The sequence below is a fragment of the Canis lupus genome, chromosome 33 (assembly GCF_003254725.2).
Source record: "Canis lupus dingo isolate Sandy chromosome 33, ASM325472v2, whole genome shotgun sequence".
NCBI lineage: Eukaryota > Metazoa > Chordata > Mammalia > Carnivora > Canidae > Canis > Canis lupus.
The window spans coordinates 1,907,009-1,923,982 of NC_064275.1; the positions used below are offsets into that span (position 1 = coordinate 1,907,009).

The 16,974-nt window shown below is 44.0% G+C and overlaps 1 protein-coding gene across 3 annotated transcripts in view; it reads left to right on the plus strand.

Moving 5' to 3' along the window:
* The first annotated feature begins 50 nt into the window (after positions 1 to 50).
* NSUN3 (NOP2/Sun RNA methyltransferase 3) overlaps positions 51 to 16,974 on the plus strand; it is a 55,040-nt gene continuing 38,116 nt past the window's right edge. For 2 of the 3 annotated variants that reach the window (XM_025417669.3, XM_025417674.3), the window contains exons 1-3: positions 51 to 202; positions 1,048 to 1,157; positions 10,423 to 10,766. In XM_025417669.3, coding sequence (XP_025273454.1) covers positions 191 to 202; positions 1,048 to 1,157; positions 10,423 to 10,766 — 466 coding nt within the window. In that variant the 5' untranslated portion in view covers positions 51 to 190. Of the gene's footprint in view, positions 203 to 1,047; positions 1,158 to 9,936; positions 10,101 to 10,422; positions 10,767 to 16,974 lie in introns of those variants that run through there. The other variant, XM_025417683.3, reaches the window with a different exon arrangement.

Consider the following 16,974-nt stretch of genomic DNA (forward strand, 5'->3'; position numbering starts at 1 on the left):
GGGCCTGCCTCTCGCGGGACCTACAGCATTTCTGGCGAGATTTCGATACCGCGGGCAAGGGGTATCTCGCGGGAAGTTGAACCGGAAGAGCAGGGTGTAGACGTGAAGGCGGGTGTGCGCCTGACCTCCCGGACCGCTTAGGTGCTGCTGGGCGGCGGGGACGTCTTGTTGGGCATCTCCCGGCGGGATAATGTTGACTCGGGTGAGGGCTGGCACCTCCGGGCCGACGGGGCGGGGGGGGGGGATGCGGGGACTTGGCTGGCTTCCCGGGCAAAGCCCTGGAGTGGGCGGGGTGCCGGGACGCTTGGTGGTGGGCGCTCTCGGTCCTCGGGGTCGGGTCGGGTCGGGGTTACAGGTTAGGAGTTAGGGTTAGAGGTTAGGGGTTGGGGTTAGAGGTTGGAGTTAGGGTTAGGGTTCGGTCTCCCAGGGGTTAGTGTTAGGGGTTAGAGGTTGGGATTGGGGGTTAGGGTTCCCACTCCCAAGGTTCACAGCCGCCCGCGGACTTGCCTCCCTGCTCCCTCCGCCCGGAGCGGAATGCCAGCTCCGCCAGGCCAAGGCCGAGGGTCCTGCTCTCTCCTGGGAGCTTAGGACGTTACCTAGTAACACCTCCCTAAACGTCGGGTGAGTCCGGGAGATAGAATCGGAAGGAGTTTCCACAGGAAACAAGTGACTTTTTTTTTTTTTTTTCCAAAATCACCTTTTCATTTTAGAATAATTTTACATTAACAAGAGTTGCAAAGATAATACAGATTTCCCATAGGCTTTTCACCCAGTTTCCCCTAATGTTAACGCCTGGAGGGGCTTAATTAAGTTAATTTTGTTCCTTTGACACAGTTTCTTCTGCGAGGGCCGCTAATTTTCCTACGGCCACAAATTCTTTAACCTTTGCTTAGATTATTTGCAATGATCATTTGAAGAAACCCTCATGCTCCCTTGCAAGAAGTATCAATAATCATAAAACGCGTTCTTCAGAAAATAACTGCTCATTTGAAGTTTAATAAATTTGTAATATCAGATTGTGTCAGCAGCTTTTTCTTGTCGTCATAGCTGAAAGCAAAATCAGAGAGGAACCTGGCAAAACGGATTTGCAAAGTTGTATTGGATCATTTTGAAAAACAGTATTCCAAAGAACTTGGAGATGCCTGGAATACAGTAAGGTTAGTAAACCTCGTCTCTTGATGCTTTATGGTCAAACACAAAATAAGTCCTTTGGGGAGGGGTGCTGCGAGGATAAAAGAGGAATCTAAACCTGGCTGCCCTTTTCCTACAGATGCTAAAGAAGAGAACTGTGAGGAAATAGACAGAATCATAGGAAAATGAAAAAGGGAGAAAGAAAACTTTTAGTAATAGGAGAAAATTGTGATGGCCTTGCCTTGAGCAATTATTTTGATCTTGGAAAGAAGAATGTCCACCAGTTTGACAAAATTGATTATAGTGTAACAGAAACGTCTTAAAACTTTTGTGGGTATTTGACGAGTATCTGGAATTCAGAAGATAATACAATAAATCTTGAAAGTGGATGCTCCTCTCACTTAGCTAGAGTCACTTTATTTGGGCATCATATTTCTTCCCTGTGTCTTTGGCATGCTGTGTTTTGAACAGGTGTGTACACACACACACACACACACTACAGATTCTTTAAATGTGTTATGGAAAACAAATGTTTCTTACATAGAAATAAGTAAGATGAGTGGTATTTGTTCAGTGATTCTGCCTTTGGTCAGAGTGTTATTCCATGGGTTCTTTACATTGAGTTTTTTCTTTTCAAATTTTTATTGAAGTTCTAGTTAACATATAGCACAGTGTTGGTTTCAGGAGTAGAATTAAATGACTCATCACTTACATAAAACACCCAGTGCTCAGCGCAATGTGCCGTCCGAAATACTCGTCATCCATCTAGCCCATCCCTCAGTTTGTTGCCTATAGAGAATAGTCTCTTACGGTTTGCTTCCTTTTTTTTTTTTCCCCTTCCCTCATGTTCATCTTTTGTTTCTTAAGTTCCACATATGCATGAAATCACACAGTACTTGTCTTTCTCTGGCTGACTTATTTCTCTTAGGATAAATACATGTAGCTCCATCCATATTGTTGCAAATGGCAAGATTTCATTCTTTTTGTTGACTGAGTAATATTATTCCGTTGTATATACACCACACCTTCTTTATCCATTCTTCGTTCGAAGGATATTTGGGCTCTTTCCATATAATTTACCTATTGTTGGTAATCCTGCTGTAAACATATGGGTGCACGTGCCCCTTCAAATCAGTATGTTTGTATCCTTTAGGTAACTACTCAGTGGTGCAATTGCAGGATCATAGGGTAGCTCTATTTTTGACTTTTTGAGGAATCTCCGTAGTGGCCGCAGCAGTTTGCATTCCCACCGACAGTGTCAGAAGGTTCCCCCTTCCCCACATCCTCACCAGTTTCTGTTTCTTGAATTGTCCATTTTAGTCATTCTGACAGGTGTGAGGTGATATGTCATTATAGTTTTGATTTGCATTTACCCTGATGATCTTTTTTTTTTTGATCATCTTTTCATGAATCTGTTGTCCACCTGGATGTATGTCTTCTTTGGAAAAGTGTCTATTAATAGCTTCTGCCCATTTCTTAACTGGAGTATTTATTTTTTGTGTGTTGAGTGTGATATAAGTTCTTTATAGATTTTGGACACTGTCTCTTTATCTGAATGTCATTTGCAAACATCTCCTCCTATTCCGAAGGTTGCATTTTCATTGGTTGATTATTTCCTTTGCTGTGCAGAAGCTTTTTATCTTGATATTCTCATAGTTCATTTTTTCGTTTCCCTTGGCTACATTGCATTCTACATATATTCTGTGCCCTATATCCAGTCTTCTTGCAGTCTGGTATTCGTGGGGGAAAAGGAGGCTGGTTAAAACTATATAAACTGTTAATTCCATAAATATCGTGATAGAACTAGGCAGGAGTACCTTGTCTTATTTAACAGAGCTTGAGGGAGGAGAAGCCAGGCCTTAGTAACTTAACAGGAGTTACTTTAGCAGAAAGAACCAGGTTATTTAGGTTGAAAGAAGAGGGTGCACTGCTTCTAAAGCTGGAGGCAAAAGCCCAGTACATTTTACTCAGGCAAAAAACGTTATGTGGCTGTAGACAATGGAATTGAGTCACATTATTGTCATTAATCTCATCTTGGATCAGCTCAGTAACACATTCTTATTTACAAGGGACAGCTTTGAGCACTTTTTAAAACGGATTCAGTATTGAACATAATAAAGTCTCAGGTGATTCTGAGATAATTTGAGAGCGAATTACATGGTTTTAGGAACTCAAATACTATAAAAAAAAAAGTAGTTCATTGTTGTGGCTTTTCTTTCAAAATTAGATTTTAAGGTGGGTGTCTTCTGTCACAGAGAAGAAAGAAAAATGGTAGTGAAGCATAACGGATGCATTATGTCTTTCGTATGTAAAGTCACCCACATAGAACGTCCCAACAACCACATAATATGCATATTGCACACCAGGTGGGATTGGCTTTGTGTGGTTCTCCGAACAAAGCTCTGAGTGCTGTTTCCCATGATGGAACTCCACAGAGTTTAGGTGACTTGCTCAAGTGGACAGCTAGTAAGTGTCAGAGCAGGGATGTGTGTCTAGGCTTTCTGGTTCAAGAACTTGTACTGCTAACCCCTCTTCTCACACCTGGGGTGTAATTAGGCATTCATGGATGATTAAAAAAAAAAATTTAAAAAGCATATTGTCCTCAGATTGTATAGTCCTGTGGCTGCCGTTTCTCTGTAATGAGTTATTTTTCTATTTAATGTGCTCAGACAGATTTATAAAGTATTGTTTGACCCTAAACAAAATGAGCAGTGAACCTCAAATCCATTTAATTAGCTGTGCCTTCTGCTTCATCTACCTTTTTGTTGGGTTTTCATGGTAATTTAAGTTTTGCATAAATGTGCTGGATTTGCCCTGGGCAAAAAAGGCTGAGCTTGGAAAGTAGTCTGAGCTTGGAAGATGGCATGGGGAATTGAGAGCAAATATTTTTGTGGGGTTTTTTTTTTTCAACTTTTATTTGGAAGACATAGTGTCCTGCTTCCAGAGTCTGTTCACTTCCAGAGAAAGATGAGTACATTCTTGTCTTCCGTCTAGAAAGTGATTCACTTATTTTTAGTTTTCCTGTAGGAGATTAGTGGGAAAGATTTCATATGTATTGAAATTTTACTGTTTTCTGATAACCTGTTCTACAAATCGCCCTGTGAGCGGCCCTTTAGGGTGCTGCTCGCCCGGTGCCTACGTTATCTTGCAGGTACGCCCCTCTGTGCTGGGATTTTCAGCTCCCTGCAACGTGCTGCCATCTCACTCTGTGCAGCCCTCCCTAAGCTTTGTTCCATACTAGTCAGCATCTTGGGTGACTTCACTGAGTTCGATACTAGGCAGTCTCAAAAGCATGTTATTTTTTCCTTCTCCTATGTTGTCAGGGCCCAGTTGCATATTTTATCTCCCCTGTTAAGGGTGTCACCGTCCATGTTTCCCCTTTTTCCTCCACACCTTCAAGGTAAACAATGCACCTTAATCAGAAATATGCCTGACACTTGCCCTCTGCTGCCGGGAGGCTATCTCTAAGCCCTTGGAATGTCCTGCCTAAGGCATCTTTGTTTACCTGGGTGGTTGGGCTGCGCCGGAAGGTCCGACAGTGTGATTCCCGGTGGGGGCTACGGGCCCCGTTTGGGCCTGCTTCCCAGCTCTGACCTCCAGAGGAGTTGGGCGCTAAGCATTCATCCGGTGATGATGTTTGTGGGACTGGGCGCCAATAAAATCTAGGGTCCAGGCCTCTGGGGAGCCCTGTACTTGGCAGTACTCCTGTGCATGTGGTCACATGTTGTTGAAGGAACAGTCGTCCTTGCCTGTGATTCCACGGGAGGGGACTCCTGGAAGCCTCTCGCCGTGAGCACTGCTGTCCTCTGTACCACTTAGCTCTCACCTTGGCTGACCTTGATGGTTCGGACCCTCAAACCGCGTACTGCCATATGCCACTGCTCTGCCTCTATCGGGCTAAATGCCCTCCAAATGCGTCTACTGCTTCCTGAGAAATTTCTTAATTTGGATTTCTCTTTTATCTGTCACTGCTTCCTTGGGATGCGGCCATAGCCCCTCCATGGTTCCTATCTCCAGTATTTGTCGGCTCAGTTAGCAACTGCTTCCATGACCCTGTCCCAGGCAGTGTTGTAACCGCCTTACAGATGTTCACGGAATCCTTTGCACAGCCTTCCGAGGCAGCTACTGGTGTTCACATTGTGCAGATGTGAGCGCTCAGGTATAGGGAAGTTGGCTCACTCGCGCAGTGAAGCACAGCTCCCGCTTGGGGGAGCCTTGGGGGTTGTCTCAGCTGCCCTGTCCCACAGTGTCCCAGTGCTGGCATACCCCGTCGTGCCCCTCCTGGGACAGAAGCCTCCTGAGCCCCTCTGTCTGCAGTGTTATGTGTGGACTGAGCACATTGTTGTTACTTGACAGGCTCCTTCATCCTTCATCCCCTCTGCTGGAATGACCCTCTCCTTTTTCCCTCTGTATAGTGGTTAAGGCTTGGGTTTAAATCCGACCTCTGCACCTCGTAGCAGGTGACCTAACGTAAGGTACTTAGCATCTCTGTGCCTCACCATCCTTACGTGTAAAATAGGATCTACTTCATATAGTTATTGGGGAAGATAAAATGGTTTTCTACATATACAAAGTGCTTAGGGTACTGTTTGGCATGTGGTAAGCCCTGGGTGTTATTTTTATTACTGTTACTGTTGTTATCCAAGCCTCCATCAAGCTGTCCCATAGACTCTTGACAAAATTGCTTCTGCCTTTGTGTTCCCATTGCGTTTTCTTGATAACAGCTATTATAATTCTTTCAAGATGTCTTCTCTGACGAGGGAGGGTCTTGAAGAACCAGTACCTTAAGACTTGAGCAAGTCATGTACTTATTTATAGTTTAGTGTTTATAAACCAGGCGCTGTGCTAAGCATGGGGTGGAGGGGTAGGGCACAAAGATGGATTATATATATATGCTGCCCTCATTGGAAATCTTTATATGAACTTTGGAAATTTTGTGTGCACTTTGTAGAAAGTGAAACAAGAGCCTCAGTTAAATCTGGCTTGTCTGTAATTTTTTTTTTTTTAACACACTCTTCTCACTAATGCAGAGTTCACACACAGTGGAGAAAAACTATTATATAGCCAGACTGCAGTAGCAGAATCTGAATGGGGTGGAATGGGGTGGTTGGGGAAACAGAAATGAACCAGCATCTCTATTTCTGTTTTATCTCTTATGTTAACGTTACACAAATATTCAACCTTAATTTGTGCAAATACCTACGAAGTGGTAACTCTCAGCCCCTTTAAAAGTCAGAAGTTAGAAAGTACCAATTTGAATGGCCAAAGTGTCTCCTGTGAGCATTGTAGAGTGTCAGCCTGGGAGTGCATGCACATGTCTCCCGATCCAGAGGCTCCTTGTTTGCAGTGTTCTCAGCCTTGTGCTGGTCTCTGCCAGGAATCTAAACCTTCACTCGGGACTTCCTGTCTGGGGCACTGTGGGTAACAGATACGGACATGGATTGCCTTTCTACGACAGGCACTAAAGAAACAATGCTGGAGAAAGAGCAGGAGGCAGGCAAGTTCATCATTACAGTCTCTGAAGAATGGGGGCGCCTGGGTGGCTCCGTCATGATCCTGGGGTCCTGGGATCGAGCCCTGCATCGGGCTCTCGCTCTCTCTCAAATAAATAAATAAAATCTTAAAAAAAAAATCTCTGAAGAATAAAAAGAAAAGTCTCATAAACGTGCTTAGGTGTACCTCCATGACTTGATTGAATCATTTGAGTCCTACTTTTAAAGTGATAGAATGAGCACCCTCTGGTGGATACCAACAGCAGTAAAACAAAAGGGATTTTTATTTTTTTTAACCGTAAAAGTTTAATTGGTAATTTTGTAATCGACAGTTATACCAATTGTGCTTAGTAATACCTAGATAAAATGATACTTAATCCTCACTATTATATAGGAAGGTAGAACAGAGAATGAATACAAAGGAGTAGAGTAAAATCACAGAAAAGTTGAATGAAGGTTAATAACATCAAATAACTTTGTCCAAATAATACATTATACAATTTTTCAAGGGATACGTGTGGGCAGGCAAGTTATAGCAGTCCCCTTCTAGATTTTCAGTTTCCACGTTGGCTCTTTCACAGAATCACTCTGTTCATTATGTGCCTAAGGGAGTGTTCTCTTTCCCAACCTGCCTTTCTGTTGTCTTTCTGTCACCTTGCAGAAAAAGGACGCACTTTCACCATCCTGATGCTTCCACGTTACATTTCTCCAGGTTGACAACATGTCCACATGCTGTAGACTGGAATGTCATTGTAAGGGTTTAGAAAGTAAATGACTGATGACTAGCACATTCTTTGACAGGACAGGTGGTTTCCAAATTCTGCTTTTAACAAAAGTAAAGGAGCCCCAATCAAGTTGTTAACAGATCACTTAAAGTATTTTTTGAAGATGCATTGTTAAGTGATCTGGGAATATACTTGGAAAGAAATACAACTCAAAAAGGGAGACGTTGCTGTAACAAAATACGTTGAATTCTCACCCACTTATTTAAATGAAGGTTTTTCTCAGCTCTTGTAAAAATACAAAATAGGAATATAATTGAATTTGAACCCTGACTCAGTATGGCCTGGGTGATACTCATCTCTGAATATATGCGGACCGGGGAGGGGGGGAGAGGACGTCTCATTTCGTGGACATTGATTTCTTATCACTTTTCCTTTTTTTAAGAAAAACTTATTCATGAGAGAGGCAGAGACGCAGGCAGAGGGAGAAGCAAGCTCCATGCAGGGAGCCCGATGTGCGACTCGATCTGGGGACTCCTGGATCACGCCCTAAGCCGAAGGCAGGCGCTAAGCCGCTGAGCCACCCAGGGATCCCCTCACTTTTCCTTTTTATGTTTAGTAATTATCAAATCTATGATAGTATTTTGATCAATTTTATGATAGAGATTTTACTGATAATTGAATCCAGAATTTGCCGTTTTAAGCCTTAGAGATTTAGGCCACGGTGAAGACAAGTTTAGTGTATATGCGCGTATGTGTTTATGGCAGAGAAGTATGACAGGATAATAAAAGATTTCAAGTACAAAATGTGTTAAGATGGAGTTACATGGGGAAGTAGAATGTAAGTAGAAAAAGTTTAAAACTTTCACCTGTTCCAGAAGAGTCAGTCTATGAATTTTTAAACGGACAATGAAGGGTTTCAGAATCACTCTGGTATTTAGGTTCCACTGGATACATTTGAAAAAGTCGTATGATTCATATTTTAAAATGTCAATTTTTATAGTATGCTGGGAAGTCTGTTCTTAAATCTCTTGTGAAGATTTTGATGTCAGCCTACAGCGAGCCGGAGGGTCCCTGGTTTTCTCCCCCGTGGCGTCCGTGCAGGGACGGCCAGCATGTGCAGGTCCTGGCCTTGGGGGTCCCAGCTCCGCTGGCGGCTGGTGGAGCTGAACTCGTGTCACTGGGGATCAGGTCCCGCCAGGCCTGCGTGCGGAGCCTGGGGCTCCCTGGTGCGGGTCGGGGTCCTCGGCGCGTCCCCGTGCCGTGCGTGGGAGTCAGGACTGGAGCAGGCGTGGGCCCGCCAGCCCGGGGCATCCTCCTCCTAGCAGTGCACGCGCGTGTGTGCAGGTGCGCCCGGGTGCCGGGGGAGGGGGCGAGCGGAGGCCCGCGTCCACGCAGTCCTGCCTTCTCGGGGCGGGAAGCCGCAGGCCTCTCCGTGGTACCCGGAAGGTCGGCAGTCAGCATCGTCGGCCTTCTAGTGGTTTCTACTGCTGGCTCAGGGTGAGGTGGGCGCGGCTCCGTCTCGGTCGCAGGGCTCCCAGGGCTCCCCCGGCGGCCCCCGCTCCGAGGTCTGGTTCCGGGGGGGCAGGGGGGGCGGGCGCTGTTCCTGGGGCTGGTCGCGGCTGGCAGCCTCGCTCCTGGGCGCCGGGGCGGCGGTTGCGCGTCTGCCTGGGCTCCGCGTGAGCCGGGGGCCCCGGGGTCGAGCCCCGCAGCGGGCGTGCGGGTTAGGAGGAGTCAGGAAATGTGGTTTCAGCAAGTTCTTATTTTACGTAAAGGATGCGAGGAATTTCTGAAGGTCGCTGCCTCTGCCGTACGTGCGTCGCGGGGAGCGAGGGCAGGGCCACAGCAGCCGCTCCCGGGTTGGGCTGGCGACCCTGGGCCCCGCCGGGTCGGAGGCACGGGCGGGTCGGAGGCGCGGGCGGCGGCACCTGCGGGCCCCAGTCAGTGCAGTGGGGCGCCGCCCCTCCACCCCGCAGGGCGCTGGGGCCCGCCCCCGCGCCGCGATTTCCCTGTTAAAGGAGTCAAAACCCCAGACAGGTCTTGGTCCAGTTCGGAAAGTAAGCCCAGGAGGGACGGAGATGACGGCGGCGGCAGGTGTCCTCCGCGGCCGGTTCACGGTGGCTCCCCAGGTGGCCCCGAGGGGTGGCCGCGCGGCCCGGAGAGCTTGCTGGAAATGGGGTGGCCCGGCCCTGCTGCCCACTGCGGCTCAGGGCCCCGGCCGGGGCGGCCGTCCTCCGGGAGCGCTGGGGCCACGGGGGAAGCGGCTCCGCGGGCGGCCCCACGAGGCTCGGGCACCGCGGCAGCTGGCGGGGACCTGGGGACCTGCGCGACCGGTGAGGACGCCCCGAGGCCCCGCCGCGAAGCCACGCGTTTCCCGCTGTGCCCCCTGTCGCTTGGCGGGAGCTGTGACCGCCCGGAGCGCGGCTTGGAGACTGCGGCGAGGCGGGCGGGCGGGCGGGCGCCTGGTGGGTGGTGTCCCGGCGGTGATCCCTAAGCACCCCTGGCTTCTGTCCCCGGGCCGGGGCCTGCCCACCTGCGCTGCGGCGGATGTGAGCTGCCCGAGCTCTCACTCGGCCAGGGGGCCTCCGACACCCACTCCTGTACCCATCCCCTGACGACAGGACGTTTCCCTCCAGTATTAACCGTCTCGGGGGGTAACGTTCTCTCTACGAACCGCTTCCCTGTGCGACGCTCGGACACCTGCCGCGCCGCGAAGCCAGTCGGGCGCTCTGGGCAAGATGCTCGGCACGGAGGGGTGAGGCTGGGCAGGTGCGGCGTTCCTCTCTGGTGCAGGACTCAAGGGGCCCCTAAACTTAATAATCAGAACAAATAACACTGTGATGGACACAACTGATACAAAAGAAAGAAAGCTCGTGATGCGTAATATACCGAAGTTTTAAGTAAAGGCGGGATCAGAGCTGTTCTGGGTTGGGCCCCTCGGCAGGAGCCTATGGCAAGACGGCAAAGTCAGTGACGCTGATCCTGCCTCTGGAACAATGACCCCGTTCACTCGATTAGTACTATGAAATTGTGTTGGTATATATGATATTAATATTCTTTCCCTTTTCTTTTTCTAGGGATGTACTCATATCTCCAGCATGCTGGCAATATGCTGTCCTTCTTAACCGATTCAACTATTCCTTTGAACTCGAAAAAAATTTACATTTAAAGGGCTATCACACCCTCTCTCAGGGGTCTTTGCCCTACCACCCTAAATCAATGCAGTGCTACCTCAGCAGGACTCCAGACAGAATGCCTTCAGAAAGACACCAAATCGGAAATCTAAAGAAATACTACCTCCTGAACGCTGCCTCTCTTCTCCCGGTGTTGGCTCTGGAATTAAGGGATGGGGAGAAGGTCCTGGATCTGTGTGCTGCTCCTGGAGGCAAATCGGTGGCTCTGCTACAGTGTGCTGATCCAGGTAGTGTGCTTTTCTTTCGCAAATTGACGACTTTTAGATATCTGTGTGTTACAAAATACTTGTAAGTATACGAGAAGTCTAAGATTGAGTTCACAGACTTTGAAAAGCTGAATACCAGGCCAGTATGTTAGAATGGAAGCTTTAGCTGAGGAATCAGTGTAATTTTTTTTTTTTCAGCTAAATACTAGCAGGTAATTTTGAGCAAAATTACCTCATTTTGTAAACATGAATCTGTCTGATAATAGGAATCCTGAGAAGCTAATAACAAAGATTTTTTATTTTATGGTTGACTTTTTATGGTTGAGAGTCTTGTATTGATATCTCGTCATACTTCTAGGCGGCAAAAACATACACATTTAAAGTTATTTTTTGTATCATTGGACCATAATGTTATAACGCAGTTCTGTCCAATAGAAATATAATGTGAAGTGCATATTAAATGTAAAATTTTTAAGTAATTAAAAAAAGTCGAAACAGTTGAGATTAATTTTGGTAATATATTGCCACCCAGTATGTTCAAAATATTATTTCAACATGTAATCTGTATAAAAACTATTAAAGACATATTTTGCATTTTTATTTTCTTAACAAAGTCTTCAAAATAGGCATGTAGTGTACAGCGCCTATCCGTTTGGACTAGCTATTTAAGTGCTCATAGCCACTCGCAGCAAATGGGTATGGTATTAGACAACACAATTTTTTAAAAAAGATTTTATTTATTTATATGATAGAGCAGAAGCAGGGGGAGCAGCAGCCAGAGGGAGAAGCAGGCTCCCTTCTGAGCAGAGCCCAGCGTGAGGCTCCGTCCCAGTCCCTGGGATCATGACCTGAGCTGAAGGCAGATGTTTAACTGACTGAGCCACTCATGCCCCCAGACAATGCAGATCTCAAAGACTTTATTTTTTTTAAGATTTTATTTATTCATTCATGAGAGACAGAGAGAGAGGCAGAGACACAGGCAGAGGGAGAAGCAGGCTCCATCCAGGAAGCCCGATGTGGGACTCGATCCCAGAACTCCAGGACTCCGCCTTGGGCCGAAGGCAGGCCCTTCCTAAACTGCTGAGCCACCCAGGGATCCTCCTCAAAGACTTTAAAAAGTTCTTTGCAAGTAACTTATCACTACCATTACTGGTATAAAAATGATGAAATGTATGTTAATGTACATTTATATAAATTTTTGTTAAAAGTAATGAGTCAACATTCATCATACATTATTTTCTTAATTAGATAATGAGATTTAAAAAATTATTTCAGATTTCCCTGGATAAATATTACTTATAGCTTGGTGAGATAAGATTCAGCATCAGTTCTGTCTGATTTTTGTTTGTTTGATGGTTTTATTTTTATAAATGCAGATGCTGTTGTTTATTATAGATAAGATGATGGAAATGGTGGGAACTGTGTTATAGTAGTTTCACTGAGCTGTTTAAATCTTGAGTCATGACCCCAGATCACATCGATATTTTTTCATCAAGCATTATTTTAATGATCTGCTAGGTGAGCACTCTAGACCCACTTTTGATTTTGTTGAAGGCAAAGGGTTACAACCCATCTCAATTACAAAAGGCTACCAGGCCTGGTCGTTTAACTCTGTTCCCTTTCTCAGCCAAGGTTCCCATGTGTTTCACTGCCTTTGTTTGGTGCTCTGTGAATGTCTGCACCTGGCACGATTTGCTGTGATGAGATTCAGGATGAGTGAGAAGCAGGCCTCCTTAGGTGTAAGGTGGGTGAGGGGTCACTGCGAAGGGAGATGCCCTGATCAGAGGTGTTCTTCAGGAAGGTGATGATCCAAAAGTTGATTCTTTTAAAACTATTCAGTCTCCCTTATTATCCCTTAGAAAGTGATGTGTCCCTAGGGCATGCATATCCCAGTTTGAAGACTGCTAACTTGTATCTTCCTTTGAGAGCACTCCCTGTTGAAGTAGATTTCAAAACCTTTTATGGGAACGGTGAATCCAGTTGTCCTAGGCATTGGTACAAATATATCAGTTAACTGTGCATTTAGGAGAAAATATACTGTGTGTTTTAGAGTTGCGATTAAAACTTTGTTATTGAAGCTTGCTGTGTTTTTTGATGTGAAAAACCACAACCAAAGGGCTAATTTTGTAAGGTTTTTTTATTATCTTTATAATTTGAGATGAAGGTTTATGGAATCGTGTTATAAGGAGTATTTTCGCTTTCATTCTTATTTTGTTATATAAGTTTTGAATATTGAGTTTTTAGTATTGTTAAAAAAAATGGAAAAGAAATGTCAAATTTGGGTACCGTGTTGAAGAGAGAGCATTTTAATCCTAAATTATCTTCATTAGTAGGCTATAGGTATTTTACATGCTTGTGATAGGGAAGGTGATTTGATTAGGAATACAAATGCAAACTGATATATCCTAGGCGTTTGAAGTGAAGAAGCCATCTTCCTGTTCTGACATCAAGGGCAATGAACCACAGGCAGTGTTCCAAGTAAAGAAGCTTTTCATCTAAGTGGGACTAATGATAATGGTTTAGTAAGAAGTACAGATGTCTTCATGCTGATGCTCAAAGCCCAAATTAGGTTAGCTACAGTGCTTGAATTTGGAATGCAGAAGCAATGCTAAAATAAGCTTTTAAAAGCAAAACCTAAAATGATGGCTGCAGCTAAATGTGCATTTATACAACAAATTTCCTTAGCTCAGTACTGGCCTTTATTCTGGGCCAAGAGGCTCACAGCTTTGAATGATTAAAAAGCTCATATTTTAGGACGATTAAAGAAATTAGCCTATTTTTCTTTTGGTCCAGCTGCTCCCACCTGTTAGGAATGGATTGTCCATTTGTTTTGTTTTTGTTTTTGTCAGCACAACCTTTATTATGTCCTGGTCTTGATAGAAGAAGAACGAGCAATTCTGATTCTAAATAGGAAAGCATTAACCTCCTAAGAATGACCCAGCTTGGTAGAGTGGCTTGATCAGCTTCCTTGCTGAGGGCTCTGTCCTCAGAACCTCCATGAAATTTTCTTTGCAGCCAGTAATACGTTTTTGACATCTAGTTAGCCTTTGGTGGTAGAAAAGACTAGAAAGTCTCCTTCCTTTACTTGCTTTTATCCTGCTTCCTGCCCTCTCAGGCCTCAGGCCTCATGCACACACTATAGGTATCACTTTCCCCCCCTCGTTCTCCCCTGCCAACTTTTTTTTCATTCTTCAGGTTTTCACTAAGGAGTCAACTTTCCTAGAAAGCCTTCCAGAACTCCCTGCATTAGGTGCACTTTTTAGTTTGGTTAGTAATAAGTACATTTTGGAATACTTGAGTGTGTGCCAAGACCGTAGTAATCACATGGTATAAATATGTTTTCAAACATTTTTTAGTAGTCTCTACTTCTGGTGTCTTACGTTGTATTTCTTTATATACATGTTTCTGAAGTCCTGGGGCCCAAAGGAACACAGTGTGACTATCACTGTTGTACATGATCTTATTTAACCCTACAGCCCCATTAGTTGGGCATTATTATCTCCCATTTAGAGATGCAACTGAGAAAAAGAGAAGTTAACCTAAATTGTCCGAGGTAATTGACCTCCTAATTGACCATCATCTCCGTGGCAGATCTGAACATTTCAGAAATGTGCACTTGACTCTGTTTGGAGGTCTCCTGATGTTATTCAACTGCTGATGTGTCCAGCATCCTCCCATTGGAAAGCTTCCTGACAACAGGGGATGTTCTCACTGTTTTTTTTGTGTTTGTAGCTACTAGCACCATGCCCAGTCCAAAACAGGTGCTTAATAAACCAGAATCTGAAATGGTTGTATTCTCAAGTGTATTTTAATCTATGGTCAACTGTGGTTTTTTGGACAAATTTGTCGTTAAGTTTGTTGTGAAGTTGTAACATTGCTTCCAGATATCTCAAAGAACCTTACCATTAGCCTTCATTAGCACTTCTAATAATATATGGGTAATATTATTCTAACTTTTACCTTGAGAGGGACATTATAATTTCTCAGATAATCATAATTATGGCTTATAACTCCAAGGAACAACTAACAGAATTGCAAATAGACAGAATTGTTGGGGTTTTTTTTTCAAGTTAATTGTACCACAGCAAATTAACAAATGAAACTACCAGCTCAGTTTCTTTCCATGGACCAAAGGCTGCCACATACAGATGGAAAGCCTTAATGACTTTTTCTGGTATTTGTTAAATTCATCTCCTTTCCTGCTTAGATGAAGAAATACCAAAATTTGGTTTATTTTTTGACTATTTAAGCATGAGGTAAATTCTGTTTCAATGCAGTAAGTCTTAGTGTGTGTGTGTGTGTGTGTGTGTGTATACACACACACTTATATGAAACTTGGGTTGTGATATATATTTTGAAATGTTTAACCAATCTAAGACAATTTTAAATAAAATCTACATCTAGGCCAAACAATATAACATAAAGCTATATTTTAACTAAGAGACTTATTTTAAAATGCTGAATTGTGAATCTTGACCAAAGCTGTAATTTAATGAAAAACTGACCTGATTTTCAATGTTAGCAATTTAAATATTCTTTATTATAATGCCATGTTTCAAATCAAGTCAGCCACATTAGTGAGCACACATTATGTGTGCAAGGCCTTGAATGGTAGATGTGGAGCTGTGAAGGATACAGAAATAATTGGTTTCTTGCAGAACGACAAATTAGGTCTCCTAACCAACCCACCTGCTTAAAAACAACTAAAAAATGTAGGATAGAATGTTAAACAGAATCTTTTTAAATGCATTAAGTGATCTCCAAATAGTGATCACAATCTAAGAGATAATGGGAACATAGAAGATCATTTGAGCATCAAAGCTAGTTTTTCACTTGTGAACATTTGCTTAACCTAAAAAACTTGCATGTTGATTTTCATTGCTTCATGAAAATGTGGGAATAAAATACAAAGACAAAGCCTGCCCAAGAGAGCATCTGTTAGGAGGTTAGCTTACAGAAAGCTGAGATTCCAAAATGGTATACCCTCCATGTAAGGTAAACTAAGAAGAAATAGTCCTGTCCTAAGGGACTGAAAGAACCATCTGTCTTCAACTTTGGTGTTGGAGGAGGAATGGAAGTACCCTCTGAAATTGTGTGAGCACAACTAAGCCAGTGCAGACCATTATAATGAGGTTGCAGAACTCTGAAAATAAAGAGAAGATCTTAAGAGCAGCCAGAGAGGACAGCTTACCTTCAAAAGACAACAGACAGGATTGACCTTTGAGAGTAACAGTGGAAACTAGCATTCAGAGGAATGATGCTTTCAATGTCCTAAGAACAGATGACTATAAATCCAGAAATACGTTCACTGAAATATCCCCGAAGAGCAAAAGTGAAATGGACATTATATTTTAGACAAAAAGAGAGTGTAAGTTTGTCATGAATGATTCTGAAAGATGTGGTTCAGGAAAAAGGAAAGCCATTGTAAATGGATGATGAAAGATAACAAGAAGAAATGCAGAACAAAGAAGATGGGAAATAGAGGGGTAAAATCTAAAAGTCAATGACTATAGAAGAAAATGATGATAATGTTTTTTGTGCAGTTAAAAAATGTGAGCCCAGATAAAACCCAAATATATAGTAACATTAGTATCTAGCTTAGGAGGGAGAATTAAAAGATTCTTATGTCTTTTAGGAAAAATGGTAAAGTTGACTCACTTTAGACTTTTTTTTTTACATATACATGTTAAAAATTTTAGGTTTAGGGGCAGCCCGGGTGGCTTAGTGGTTTAGTGCCTGCCTTTGGCAAAGGGCGTGATCCTGGAGACCCAGGATCTAGTCCCACCTCGGGCTCCCTGCATGGAGCCTGCTTCTCTCTCTGCCTGGGTCTCTGCCTCTCTCTCTCTCTGTATCTCTCATGAATAAATAAATAAAATCTTTAAAAAAAATTTTAGGTTTACCAGTAAAATAATAGAAATGGAATATAAAATATTTAAACCAGAAAAAAGGAGAAGTGGAATGAAAAATAATTAAGACTCCTTTGGGTCTCTTAGTATCTGATGGGGACAAGGTGTGACTTTGGGGAGCTCTCTTGGCCCAGTTTATGCTCCACCACGGTCGTGTTAGGCATCATGTTTGCTCCCATTCCTTACTTAAAGGCTTGAGAGACTTGAATTGTTTCCAGACTGGAGAAACCCTGGAAAAGATTCCTGCCGTTCCTGCAGTTACCTGCTGCTGATGTTAACAACTGCCATGAATTGAGGAAATCTCTACACCTGACTGGTTGCGG